Genomic DNA, 11128 nt, shown 5'->3' with positions numbered 1-11128 from the left:
ATGTTGTTTTTCGTATCACAAATTTCTAAAGCAGCTACTAATATTTTGTCCTTTCTTTTCCTGTCTGGACAAATTAAATGGGCTGGTGCCAAAAATTGAACATATTAAGACTACAGCTGACCACCCCGCCGTGCACACATGCTTTCTGGCACAAAATGTCCTGTGTGTGCCTTATAGGAGCCACGCCTTGCCCCTCGCCTCTGTGTGTGGGCGGGACAGGGGGAAAGGTGGGTGAGATATAATCGTCACCTCATTGCATCACTCAGCTACATCTCAGGTCAGAGCTTCCCAAAATAAACCGGGAACACAGTCGTCTGTCTGTCCTGATGGCTTTGTAACAATGGCCCTGAAGGTCACGCACAACAACAAATCACAAAGAAAACAAGCAGTTATGAAGTCAAAACAAAAACAAACACACTCTTTAATATAACAATCCACTGCAGGATAAAAAAAGAGACACGAAAGACCACTGTTTTAAGCCGCCTTCATTAGTGGAGTAACGTGAGCGGAGAACTAAACCAGGGTATTTTTCTAAGATGAAACTTTAATCTTCTCTTTATGATCATTTTGTTCATAGTTTTAATGACATGTAATGACAATTTTGGTCCACACATTTTTGTCCAGTGCACCTTGGCAGCTTACATAATATTGTGATCACATTTTGCATTTGTGATTCTTGGCGTATCCATAGTCGACCGTATATGTAGATCATGTTTCTTCTTGGGTTCATCTTAACAGTGGATCGTCTACTAGAGAATATAAGGATTTTGTGATGAGACCTGGCCTTCAGGGTCACTGTGCTTTGTGCATTAAAATGTAATACATTCCAAAGACCTAAGAAGTCATTTTCATTCAGGGTTTGGTGGCATTGGATTTAAATAAATTAATCTACAATTGTCACTGTAATAACTAGCCAAATACTACAATGTGGTAAATCTTTCGTGGTATTTCTGAATCTCGGGCATTCTTCTTGGGGGCAGTACTTGAGACAAAGAGAGGTTTACCAGCAACATGTATTTGATATAATGTACAAATGTATGTGAAGTGTATGAAAAAAGTGAGTATTGACTGGGCTTGTTGATATCTGTGCGTCTTTGATATCATTCAGCCCCCCCTTTTCCACTCTCAGTTCACTTTATAGTTACACATTTGTGGAGTGCACAATGTTAATATCGACCATTTATTTTTTTGAAACCTGTACAGTGTATATAAAAATATAAATGTATATATAAATCAAGATATTTCTGGTACATTTTGTATTCTTTAATTCTATCATCTTTGAGGACAGGTAAGTTTACGGTAAGTATAAACCTAATGTTCCATCGTTTAAGTGACAGCAGGAGAAACTCAGGCCTGTTTTCTGAATTTAAAGGTGATCTATGTAACGTTTCTGGTTGTGTGTTTGCCACCTGCTTGGAGTAAGAATTATGATTTCAAGATTTGTATTTTAGCAACAGAAAAACTTGTAATTTTATATATTCAAGACGGATATATTTTATACCATTGTGACATTCAAACTAAAGAAATGACATCTCTGTAGAGACAAGCACTTAGTGGACACACCACCAGGAAAGTTACATAGATAATTTAACTTTACTGATTCAAGAGGGTCAGGATATTTGTGGTTTATCCTCTTCACAAAGTTTATGTGCTTAATCTACATCTACAGGAAAAGATGCTAGACTCACATAATTCATATTGATGTACAAGTAAAACTGTATTAACTACTGTAGTGAATTGTGCAAACTCCACTAACACTAGGTCCAGAAAACTCTTCAGGGCATCAGATGGGGTTGGCTAATTCGAAACTTCTTGCACTGAAGCTTAATTGTAATTTTTCTGGATGTTGTGCAGTGAGCTTTGGCTGTATGTAGACAACAGAGAAAAGAACATGCAGGCGCGTGGCAGAGGCTGTGGATGAAACAGAGTTGGCAAGACATGAAGGCAGGCAGCAGTGGGGGATGACAGGAGTGACTAGCAGTGCAGCGAGTGTGTGGGCAAATGGGAAAAGCATGGGAAATAAATTACAGAGCAATAAAGACAGCCATGTAAAATCCACAGGTGGTGTTTTCATCCACACAAAACCCTTTCACTACTCAAAGTCACTATGTTATGAGCAAATATGGAGGCTGGCTGCATTATATTTACAGAGACATAGGAGCAACATCAGTGATTGAATTTTTAATGCTGTCAAAAATAGTAGACTCCATGACATTATGTAACCTGTCTCAATGATGCTCTCTACATAGCATATCTACACAACAGGCTTGCCACCATAGTTTGTATATTGGCTGCAGACTTTGTATTAGGATTCTGAACACATCTCCTGGACATAGGGCATTTCCTCTTGATCTCAGGGCAATAATACGATTAACTAACAGGATGCACAAATAGTGAAGAAAAGTGATGAATTTCAAACAATAATGTAAATATTACTGTTATGTAGACCTCGAGATTTTAACATATTGAGGAGAATTCAGCATAAATCATAGATTCAGATGAATTTACTCAGGCCACTTATTCGAAGTGATCTGGCTCCCCCTGGTGTCAGTCTAGCAACATGGCAACCAAAATACAGATTATACAACACTCTAAATGAAATAATTGAAATATGATGCAAATCTTGACAAGAGTTAGAGACCAGCTATGTACATTTATTAAATAATACAGGGGAATAATACACTTTCATTGAATAGGAAAAAGGCCACCAACTTTATATTTTCAATCACTTTTTCACAAGGTATGCTGAATACAGTATATGAGACAAGGTCCTGACAATGTGTTGGTCAGTGTTCAGTCTTTGAGGTTTATAAAAAGGTTACTGGAATTCCTTATCCAGATACTCCAAATTTGGTGCATCCAGCCTCTGTTCATGATCACGATTTTTGGTGAACTCCTTCAGCAAGTCCATAACTTCTCCTTGGTAAACTTCTGGGGTTGGCACAGCTTCTACATAAAAAAATAAATACACCATTAGGCTATTCTGAACATAATACTGAGGCTTAAACAGTTATAATCAATTAATAAAAACATACCTGTGGCCCAGTAGTAGATGTCCCAGTCATTGCTTGGTTCATTTATAATTCTGTCATACTGCTGCAGCTGAGTCTCGCTCATTGTGTTCAGGTATCTCTTTGCAAAAAGGCTACAAGGAGAATACAGAATAACATTAGTTATGTTAACTTACTAAGGTTAGTTACACATTTTACTCTTCTATTCTAAGGTTTCATCAAACTATGCACTCGTGTATACAAAAGTCTGGGAAAGGAAAATGTGACTAGACTCTCTACTTGAAAATCGTGCTCACAAGTTTCATACCTAAGCAAAATACAATTCTCAAGCATTCCTCTCTTGCGACTCTCATAGAGCAGCCGTCGCCTCTTTATATCCAGGGGTTCGTTGTGTTTGGCCTCCCACGGTGGTAATGGGATCTCAATCAGGTCCCCTTTAGTGTCCTCAGGTGCAGAACCACGGTACCCACGAAATGAGATGGTCACTGCTGGTCTCCATACTCCATGCAGCAGCCCAGGAACAAGCTTAACAACAAAAATATAAACGGTGAATAATCAGAATACTATATAAAGTCATCATTTACACTTCTAAAATGGAGCAGTTTATTTAATGTCTCTTAGTGCATGAGGAGCAGTTGCATCACACGCCTCCTGTGAAATAAACATGCGTCAGTTTGTGTAAGTGCCTCTAAATTCTACAAGACAAGGAGAAAATAGAAGAGAAATGGATTTAAACTGGTTTAAACAACTAAGCAAAGTTAGTTAAATTATTTAAATTACAAGTAAACAAAGTAGAAGTGTCAATTATGTCATCAGTCATATTTTATTAACGTTAGCTAAAATATATCTTAGCCACACTGTGCTAAAGGCTGCAATGTACCCGACAAATATGACAGAGAATACAGAATTACTTACTCTTTTTGCAGCAATAGAAGACAACATATTAGTCGCTTTTACTGTGCGCAAATGTCTCTCTTGTCCAAATGTCAGACGGTTAAATAACTCAAGGTTTTTACGTCAGCGTCATGAAGAAGAAGCGGAAGTGAACGGCACCGGCGGAACAGTAACGGTAATAAAAATAAAAGATAAAAACGAGAGACGATATTTTATTCACAAATAAAAACATATTTATAAGTTGGTGATGTAATTATAATAGTACAATTTTAAGCTATTTAAGCAAAAAAAAAAAAAAAAGGAACCAATGTTGTTGTTTCAACCCGGTGGGATATAGTCGTCGCACAAAACGGGAAAATAGCATCTTTAGCATTTTTCCTGCAAGTATTGAAGCCTCACAAATAACTTTGGTTAAATAATTTAAATCACAATGGTTTGATTTATCTCAGTTTTTATTGCAATTAAAGAAGACGACGACTTCCTGCTTCCTGTATATATGATTAAAATTTGCCAATTTTATGAGACCGTTGGTTAACGTAGCGATAAGAGAGCGGTTAGCTGAACATTTGAGGTGTTGTTATTGTTAGTATAAGTGTGCATCTCTTTCATTAACAAAAACCCTAAAATACACTGAATAACTGCAGCAAAACACTCATACGGGATGACTGCTGCACAGCCTGCAGCTAAAGAGTTGGATTTAAACGATGAGGTTAGTGTCGTAAATGCATGCAGTGGGTAATTGTGATTTGCACGGTATCTATAAGGTGTCTACATGTTTTGGTTTTGTGAAAATGATTGAGATGTTGTCATATCTTGTGCAGGACGATCTTTTTGACGCTGTGTTGACTGGGTCGGTGGATAAGGATAAGACACTTCCATCAACACAGAGCAAGACAGAAATTAAAACAGACGATAATGCAAAGTCCAAACCAGAGACGCCGCTAAAAAGATTAGGGGTATACATTGGAAAATTCCCTTGGGTGAGAGGCATTTAACAAGCTCATATCAGAGAAAGACATTGCTTGTATGCTGTTACAAGACCCATTTATTATAACATAAGATACATTGACTCGCATGTTTGTATAATATTTTTTCTACTGCAAAGGTGTTTCAATTAACATTCCCTTTAATCTTAATGTGCAAAGTATACATGAAATTGATAAGATTTTGCTTTAATTAAAATACTTACAGTGGATAACAGAAGACGACATATTGCGGTTAGTCAATAATCTTGGGGCGCGAGATGTGATTGAAGTTAGATTTGCAGAAAACAAAGTGAATGGACTCTCCAAAGGGTAAATGACTTTGATTGAGCTAATAATTATTATGAAGTAAAATTATGTTTTCACTGTCCAACTTCTATTTCAGATTTGTTAAAGTTGTGGTGACCTCTGAGGAGTCAGTTAAATTACTTTTGGATAAAGTACCAAAATGTACTCTTGGTGGTGACAGGGTTATTTGTCGTTTTGCCAATAACCACAACCTTTCACTGTTTGAGAACATGGTCAAACAAAGTAAGGATGCACTTATTTGAAACCTCTAATATATTGTTGTTTTATCTTATAAAAGCAATGTGCTTTCTTCAGATGTTCCAGGTTTCCCGCCACATGCTGCTTCTTATAACATGAATGATTCAGGCTCTTCATTTTTACCACAGAACCCATTCGATTCTACTGTGCCTCAACAATTTTTACGCCCATTTTCCAACACAGCTGGTTTTGTAGCCAACCCATTTTTGAGCTACCCACCTCCTCCTTTACCTCATATGCCACCCCCATCCCTGCTACCCTTCATGTTCCTGAATTTTATGAAGCCTCCTGCCAATCCACCTGATGATGAAAATGCAAATCTCGAAACTGCTGGCACATCGCAGGAGGGGCATAGCAGCAGCATGTTGAACAGTGACGAAAAGTCAGCAACTGTTACACAAGTGACATTTAAAATAAAAGTATGCTAACTAAAACATCACTTGCAATTTTTTATTTTTTATTTTAGAATGGATCAAGGCTCTGAGGAACTAATAAACAGGAATAAAGCAGTTGCTAGTACTGCCATCAGCAAGGCTGTGTCAGGAGCAACAACAGGTAAGTGCAGATAAGAATAATAGACAAATTTTATGTAAAGTTATGGGACACTGTCCAGACTAAATGCTCAAGATTTCTTTACATTGAAGTTGTTTGCTCTGCATTTCAGGAGACTTGAGGGTGGCTATGGAAACACTTTTAACAGCAATTTCAATCATCAAACAGTCCAGAGTATATCAAGATGATCGCTGTCAAGCCATGGTCACCTCTCTGAAAGACTGTTTAGTGTCCATTCAAGGAAGTTATGGCTTCAGCAGGTCTGTATTAACAGCATACTAGGGCGTAGGGCTGCAAGTGAATTGCAAATGCCATTTTAGTTGGTGCAAAAATCTAATTGCAAGGTAGTTATTTAGAAAATAGAATGGGCCCGGGCAGTGCCACATCCAGCCCAGCCCTGTTTTGATAATTGTTAGCATAATACATGACAGTAGTCTATATTTTACAAAAAAATGTTTATCAGCATTTCTTATATTCATTTATTATAAAGGGGACAGTGCAGTTTAATAAAACATGATTAAACTGGAGTATAAACGCCGGAATTAGCTAAGAGTCTATTTTTCCTCTGTAGTCTGGACTCGTTACACCAAGATCGCGTTGGTCCAGCCTTCTGCCACATGCCTCAAATCAAATACGGCCCCTAGGAAAAAATAATTGCTCACCCCTGGAATAGAATGTCCTCTGCAAGGAACAAAATATCCTGCCTCTTTAAGAAAAAGTTTAAAGCTCTACAAACACAAGTTCGGAAATTCATGGGATTCTTGTATTATGGGTTCCAGTTTCAATTGGTTGTTTCCAGTGTTCACAAAATCATACTTTTTAAATATAATATTGCAAATCTAATCACAATACTTGTCAGATGAATTGCAATTAGACGTTTTCCCAAAATTGTGTAGCCCTATTAGAGAGGCACATTTGAACATATGTTGTAATTGCATACTTTAAAGGCACAGTGAGGAGAAAGAGCGGGATAGACGGAAATCGTCGAGCAAAGAAAGACGACGTTCATCTCGGGGGGACAGAGATCGGTCCCGAAGCAGTGAAAGAAGCCGTCGCTCCAGAGAACGCTCCAGAGAACGCTCTAGAGAACGCTCTAGAGAACGCTCCAGAGAACGCTCCAGAGAACGCGACAGACACAGGGATCGAGAAAGATACAGGGATCGAGACAGTGACAGATATTATTAAAACTACCATGAGGGTGAGCCTTTCCATTCATGCCATATTGTGCATGGAAAACACTGTCAGTTCCTACTTCACTAGCATATTGCTTGTTTGTCCCCATAGATTGAGTTTATATAATGGATACAAAGACACGACTTAATTTCTTCGATTAACATCTGAATGTACATAAAGGTGAGGCTGATCGGAAACCTACAAAGATGTACTTTTTTTTGTTTTTTTTAATCATCTGCCCTCACGGTCCCTTTTATCTATTACAGTTGTAGCCTTGATGCAAAGACATCAGGTTTCATTACTTGCATGTTCTACACATTTATTGTAATAGTTCAATATGCTGTTTTTTAATTAAATGTAACAGTCATAAATTGACATTTCTTTGTTTTTTATTAAGGTTATAATATACTTTATATTAAAATATAGGATTATACAATTACTTTGGACTTTGGCTTAGTCTTGGGAATCTAAAAATAGAAACAAAGACATCAGTCATTGTGATTTTGGCCATTTATTGTTTTTAAATGCTTATACTGAAACACAATGTTTCACCATAAGTTGTTTTTTTAATCTAAACATAAATATGTCCATGGAATTAAATGTGAGGTACATCTTCAAGGGGTGGGGTGGGTGATCTTCCATTATTTTTCTAGAGGAGCATAATTCAGCAACTTTTCAATAAGATCCACGTGAGAAAGAAGCATCCTTCGACAGCAGTATCTCTTGCAGCCCAGGGCATCAAGAGCGTCACTAAAAATAAATATATAATATGTCATACAGCACATTTACAGCAGCAAGAGCAACAAACCGATATGAACTACAATTACAAAAATGTTTCTGAAGCAACTTTATTCGATACATGACTTTAAATTATTATTTTCGATCATTTAGCGCCAAATAACTCAAAGCAGTCAGAGTATTCGACTTACCCCTCAGTGTACTCTGCCTGGAGAAGACCCAGATACGCCTCCCACTTGTTACCGACGACTTTCCCACAGGTGAAGCAGCGGATTGGAATAATCATGGTCGCAGTTCCTACAAACAAATAAGATCTTCTCTATGAAATTACTGGCTCCATTTTGGATGACTATTTCAGACCATTGACTTTACTCGTGCTGGATCCGAAACATATAAACACACTTCCATTTTGTTCTCAACTAATAACAGTGGATAAAAAAAAAACATGACTTCAACTAAACAGAACCGCGTTAGCTTTAGCCGCTAACAGCATGTCTTTATAGTTTCTTATTGTTAATAATCACGATAAACTTTATTTTTTAGACTTACCTCAAATCCTGTGTCAAAAGCTTTGATCGTGTTTTTGTGTTTGATTAAGAAAACGAGTTTTATCCAAATTAAAGCCGCTCAAATGCACGCGGTCTCATCACTGTCGTGACAACAAGGACCTGCGCTAATGTTACAGCGCAAAGCTTCAGTATCGCCCCCTACCGGCCTGGAGAGGCAGGAAACAGTTTGACATAAACACGTCAGAGGTTCAGTATCGCCCCCTACCGGCTTGGAGAGGGAGGAAACATTTTGTCCACATTTAGTACAAAATTGTACTAAATTCAAGACTATAATCTAACTCCATGCAAATTGTATTAGTTTCAATATTTAATATGTATGTTCTTCAGTCTTGCAGTGAGTATATTCTCCCAAGAGAAAAAGTAATATGGTATATGATGTAGTGGTTCCTAACCTTTTTCTCTCTGCTAGAGACCAAACAATCTACTCTATCTTCAATTGTTTATGGTTAATAAAGATGGTATAAGAAAGTATAGCAATATATTTACTAAAATAGAAGTAATTTACAATGCTATTCATTCGTTATAATTCAAGCTGTCTAGTGTGAACCTCCGTAAAGTGACCCTCGGGGACCTACTGTAAAACTCTGGGAATCCAACTTATTATTTTAAATAAAAGATGGCATGGTCCATCACAGAGGAGGGCAAACTATGAGCAAGGTTTACCCTTACCTATTTTAATATAGTTTGGTCACATTCAGCGGGCCGGATTAATAAACCCAAAGAGCCGTGTGTGGCCCCCGGGCCGTAGTTTGCCCATGTCTAGTCTATCACTTTCTTATCTTGGCTCCTGCCTGAAAATAATTGTTCTCAAACATTTTAACTGGTTAAATAAAGGTTACATAAAATAAAATTGGATGGTGCATCTCAAAGGGGCTTTCCATCAATAAATTTAAACTCAATATTGAAAAATCTACAACACCATATTTAGTTGGTTCACTGCCTTTAATAAACTTTGAATTATAGTTGTATTATACACTCATGGGGCAAAGAGGAGGATATTGTTAATGACTAAAGTAACACTAATATAAAAATAACTGAAACAGTTTCCCATAATCATCATATACATCATTATAACCCACTTTTCAGTCACATCTTACTGCTACAATCTCACAAGCTAAGACAGCATCTTTAAGGTCTTTGACTTGCTACAGTTCTTGTGCTAAAATGAGAAATCCTATCTGAATTATTGCATTCATACGCTGTTGAAATTAGGAAAATAAGTATTTTTTGGTACACTGTAGTATACAATGCAAGATGTTATTTTAGAAATGACATAATGTCTTTTAAATATCTAGGGGTGTTATAACAAAATACTGTCATACTATTATAATTTTAGATACACTTTGTTTCTTCCAGAGACGTAAATAAATACAGAATATCTGTGTAACAGAAGTTGTCAAACTTTACATTAACTGTTGATGCTATAACTAGATGCAGACGAGTATGTTCAGCAAGATTTCTATACAAAACAAAAACATTATAATTCTTCTTCTTCTTAAGTAGCAAATACATTACAAAAAGTTAAATGTTAATTTTATTTTTAGCAATAAATATTGTCTGAATAATACCCATCCATGAAAACACACAGTGATGGCACTAACGGCTGACCTGCCTCTGCTAATGTCTACTTAGGTTATAAACAGACTGAGCTAAGTGAAGTGAAGATGTTGTATAAAGCCTGGATGTTATTGATCTTTGTTATGTATTTTAAGGTTAAATGTTCAACCTGTTTTATTCAAAACTTTACAAATATATGTAGTTTAGTTTAATTTTTAAAACTGCACACGGGAGTTTATTGATTTCGATAAGTTTAAGCTTGTTTTAGTTTGCTGAATGGAGATTTAAATGAGAACATTGTTCTATAATATTAAATTTCGAGTTGATTAGTAAAGTGAACCAAGTCTGCTGTGTGTGCAGTAAAGTGCAGCTCACATAATTTATTATTTCTGGTGAAAGAAGTATTAATATAGAGTAGATCCATGCAAACACTGTTAGCGTTTATGCAGCTTTGCTCAATGTGTGAGAGATTACAGGACATGTACAGCAAGTCTTCATTTGTACAATAGTCTGTGAACTGATCACAGTGTGATACTATAAACACATCTGCAAATATTGTATCTTTATAGGTAGAGTAATAATTTGGTTTTACTTCCTCCTTGCCATTAATAATACTCCCAGTAAGATGGCTCCTGCAGTGATGATGGCTCCTCCGATGAGATAAGGTTTGAGCTGTTCAAAAGAGTCTGTGCCAGAGGCCTCTCCTGCAGCTTCTGCCTCTGCTGCTCCGTCCTGAGGAGGGGCGACCTCCGGTTCTGGGGTGGCCGGGGCAGGTTCGGGGGCCTTCTTGGGGGCCTCCTTCTTTTCAGCCTTAGATGCTGCTTTGGGCGCAGGAGCTCCAGACTTGGACTTAGCTTCCATGGTCTCAGAGACAGAGGTGTGGCCAGTCAGAAGGACTCTGTAAGGTCAGCTCTGTGCTGCTTCACTAAAAGGAAACAGCACATATACAAGCAGATTATCTAAATGAGGCACGTGCACTGCGGGTTAGACAGCAGAGACAGCATCAAAGATGTATGTATTCACTGTCAGCAAGTGGTTGGGCCTAAACTGTGTGACCTTGGGACACAGAAGACAGAGACTGGGACTGCCCAGTCCTCAAAGGAAT

At 37.5% G+C, this 11128-nt stretch overlaps 3 protein-coding genes across 4 annotated transcripts; 1 reads left to right on the top strand and 2 right to left on the bottom strand.

The window, feature by feature from the left end:
- Positions 1-2643: 2643 nt before the first annotated feature.
- On the bottom strand, positions 2644-4038 carry sdhaf2 (succinate dehydrogenase complex assembly factor 2). The gene is made up of 4 exons (XM_033987820.2): positions 3927-4038; positions 3319-3536; positions 3036-3145; positions 2644-2949 (listed from the first exon to the last, which is right to left on the bottom strand). The coding sequence occupies exons 1-4, from the start codon at positions 3951-3953 to the stop codon at positions 2819-2821; spliced, it is 486 nt and encodes a 161-aa protein (XP_033843711.1). The 5' UTR covers positions 3954-4038; the 3' UTR covers positions 2644-2818.
- A 200-nt stretch (positions 4039-4238) lies between these two features.
- Positions 4239-7533, top strand: LOC117390146 (cleavage and polyadenylation specificity factor subunit 6-like). Of its 2 annotated transcripts, XR_008649175.1 has the most exons (10): positions 4239-4614; positions 4727-4885; positions 5097-5200; positions 5274-5419; positions 5492-5816; positions 5901-5989; positions 6099-6246; positions 6934-7184; positions 7271-7339; positions 7426-7533. XR_008649175.1 is itself a non-coding variant. In XM_033987809.2 (9 exons), exons 1-8 carry the CDS (start codon positions 4567-4569, stop codon positions 7169-7171), a joined length of 1257 nt encoding a protein of 418 aa, XP_033843700.1. In that variant the 5' UTR covers positions 4245-4566; the 3' UTR covers positions 7172-7184; positions 7271-7533. The 2 variants fall into 2 exon arrangements, 1 of the variants encoding a protein (XP_033843700.1); XM_033987809.2 differs by having other exon boundaries at positions 4245-4614; positions 7271-7533.
- Positions 7534-7668: 135 nt separating this feature from the next.
- polr2l (RNA polymerase II, I and III subunit L) lies at positions 7669-8573 on the bottom strand. The gene is made up of 3 exons (XM_033988256.2): positions 8447-8573; positions 8089-8194; positions 7669-7909 (listed from the first exon to the last, which is right to left on the bottom strand). Exons 2-3 carry the CDS (start codon positions 8181-8183, stop codon positions 7801-7803), a joined length of 204 nt encoding a protein of 67 aa, XP_033844147.1. The 5' UTR covers positions 8184-8194; positions 8447-8573; the 3' UTR covers positions 7669-7800.
- Between the last annotated feature and the right edge of the window lie 2555 nt (positions 8574-11128).

This window comes from Periophthalmus magnuspinnatus, chromosome 3, assembly GCF_009829125.3.
Source record: "Periophthalmus magnuspinnatus isolate fPerMag1 chromosome 3, fPerMag1.2.pri, whole genome shotgun sequence".
In the NCBI taxonomy this organism is placed as follows: Eukaryota; Metazoa; Chordata; class Actinopteri; order Gobiiformes; family Gobiidae; genus Periophthalmus; species Periophthalmus magnuspinnatus.
This window is presented reverse-complemented; position numbering and strand designations above follow the sequence as displayed.